A 2336-nucleotide genomic window follows, 5' to 3' on the forward strand; every position below is an offset into this window, starting at 1 on the left:
AGTGTGAGATCACTGGGGGCGGGGTGATGGGATGGGGGTGGTACCTGCAGCAGCATGAGGTCATTTTCAAACGTGATGCCATTGAATTCTGGGTGGGGGATTCGACGATGTACCAAGATCTTCTGCGTCCCTGGTTCATCTATTTCAGTGTTGTGGGCCCCAAGCAGCACAGTGATGTTGCTGTGAAATACAAGGAGATGCAGGTGCTGCAGATAGGCCAACACTATGGATTCAGTCATGGGTCGTTAACCTCGTTAAAGTGGGTGGGTGTAGACTCTGCTTTGCACTCAGTCTGAATGTTCAGAAGCCAGAGCTCTGGTGCCTTTCCCCTGCATGGCAGGGGGCAGCTTTATGTGGCCCCAGGTTAGGAGAATGGCTGTCTCAGGGGCAGGGGATCCTGCATTTCTCACCCAATGTTGCAGTTACAATGAGCCGCCGTCACTACCACGTCCTCCCAGATGAGGAACCCTCCGCACCTGATTTCTCCTTTTCCTTCTCTCTCTATTTTCACAAAGGCCATGTAGGGTCTGGAGTGAGGCCGGGCTTCCCATCCCCTGATGATCAACACTGGCAGAGATGCCAAGAGACGGAGTTAGTTCAGGTTCCCAATCCAGCCAGCCGGTGTACCCATCCGCTAACCTAGATCAGAGCCCCCGTTGTCCTTAGCGCTGCACAGACCCCGATGAGACCAAGGCCTCTGTTGTGCCGAGTGCTGCGCAGACACCGCCTGAGATGAGCCCCCATTGTGCTAGGCACTGCAGAGAAACAGTGAGAAGCCCTGCCCCACAGAGTTCATGTAGACAAAGGACGGATCCTCATCCCCATTTCACACACTGGGAAATCCAGGCACAATGGGAAAGTGACTCACTCCAGATCACTGGTGCAGAGTGGGGCAGAATTGGAAAAAGAACCCAGGAGTCCTGATGCTCAACTCTCCCACAATCACCCACTCTAACCACTAGAACCCACTCCCCTCCCAGCTCCGGACACTGAACCCAGGAGTCCTGGCTCCCAGCCATCCCTGCTCTACCCACACAGGCTGCACAGCTCTGCATTTTCTGTCTAGGAGTTGGCTGTTCACATCAGCCCTCACTGAGTTTCTCTTTGTCGCCTCCCTCTCAGGCAATTTATTATGGTAGCATCAGCCCCCACCTCTCCCCCGCATCCTTTAGCTCCCTGCCCACCTGCCCCCAGACCCCTCAACTCCACAGCTAGGTCCTGGGCACACACCAATACCCTCAGACCCCATGGCTGTGGGGCACCTCAGCTTTGTCCAGGGCACATACACACCAATAACCATCCCCAGACCCCATGGCCCTGAAGCTCGCCAGTTGGGTCCTGGGCATAAACCAAGAGCCCCCCAGGCCCTAGCGCACTCCAGCTGGGTGCTGGGGACACACCGATGGCCCTGGTGGAAGCATCTGACTCTGGGGAGGAGCCTGGGTTTGCAGACAGGTCCGATAGTGCCAGGCTCCACTCCCTATGAGGCCAGGGTGGCCTATCCCCTCCTGTACTCACCAGCCTGAGCCCCGGGGAGCAGGGGAAAGACCATGGGAAACAGGAGCAGCAGCAGCATCCTCAGAGGCGGTCTGGGGAAGAAGGTGATGCATCTGCCTCTGGGGTCACTTATAGAACTGGCCAGGAGAAAAGGAAAGGGAGGGGCTGCTCCCCCCACTCTCCCGTGATGCTTGACTCAGAGTAAACCACAGCCCTGGATCCTGCTGGGGAGAAGTTCACAAGTAGCATAAGGGACTCACCAGCCACCCTGCAGAGCTGGCAGAGAGCAAACTCTTTGGATGTGGACATCTATGGCCCTGTACGCCTGGGGCTGTGCATATCTGGGGCCCTGCTCTCTTGGAGCTGTGCACATCTGGGGCCCTGCATCCCCTGGGGCTATAGACATCTGGAGCCCTGCACCCCCTGGGAGCTGTGCATATCTAGCACTCTGATCCCCAGGACTGTGCTCTTCTGGGGCCCTACATCCTTTGGGGCTGTGCACATCTGGGGCCTGCAACCCTTGGGGCTATGCACATCTGGGGCCCTAGAGCCTCTGGGCATGTGAATATATGGGGCCCTGCACCCTTTGGGGACTGTGTACATGTGGGGTCCTGCATCCCTGGGGGGCTGTGCACATGTGGCTTCCTGCCCCCATGGGACTGTGCATATCTGGGGCTCCTAACCTCCAGGGCTGTGGCTATGTGGGGTCCTGCACCCCTAGGCCTGTGCACATTTGGGTTCTGCACCCTTGGAGTTGCACACATCTGGGGTCCTGTAATCCAGGGGACATGAATATCCGGGGTCCTGAACCCCCTGGGGGCTGTGCATGTCTGAGGCCC

At 57.6% G+C, this 2336-nt stretch overlaps 1 protein-coding gene across 1 annotated transcript in view; it reads right to left on the reverse strand.

Annotated features, from left to right (window-relative positions):
• Positions 1 to 119, reverse strand: part of LOC112119763 (mast cell protease 3-like) — a 1473-nt gene extending 1354 nt beyond the window's left edge. The window contains exon 1 of the mRNA XM_026659532.1: positions 45 to 119. Within this exon, the coding sequence (XP_026515317.1) occupies positions 45 to 56 (12 nt within the window). The 5' untranslated portion in view covers positions 57 to 119. The remainder of the gene's footprint in view (positions 1 to 44) is intronic.
• Positions 120 to 2336: the final 2217 nt, after the last annotated feature.

The sequence above is a fragment of the Terrapene carolina genome, unplaced genomic scaffold, assembly GCF_002925995.2.
Source record: "Terrapene carolina triunguis isolate 2854851 unplaced genomic scaffold, T_m_triunguis-2.0 Scaffold631, whole genome shotgun sequence".
NCBI classification, from domain to species: Eukaryota; Metazoa; Chordata; order Testudines; family Emydidae; genus Terrapene; species Terrapene triunguis.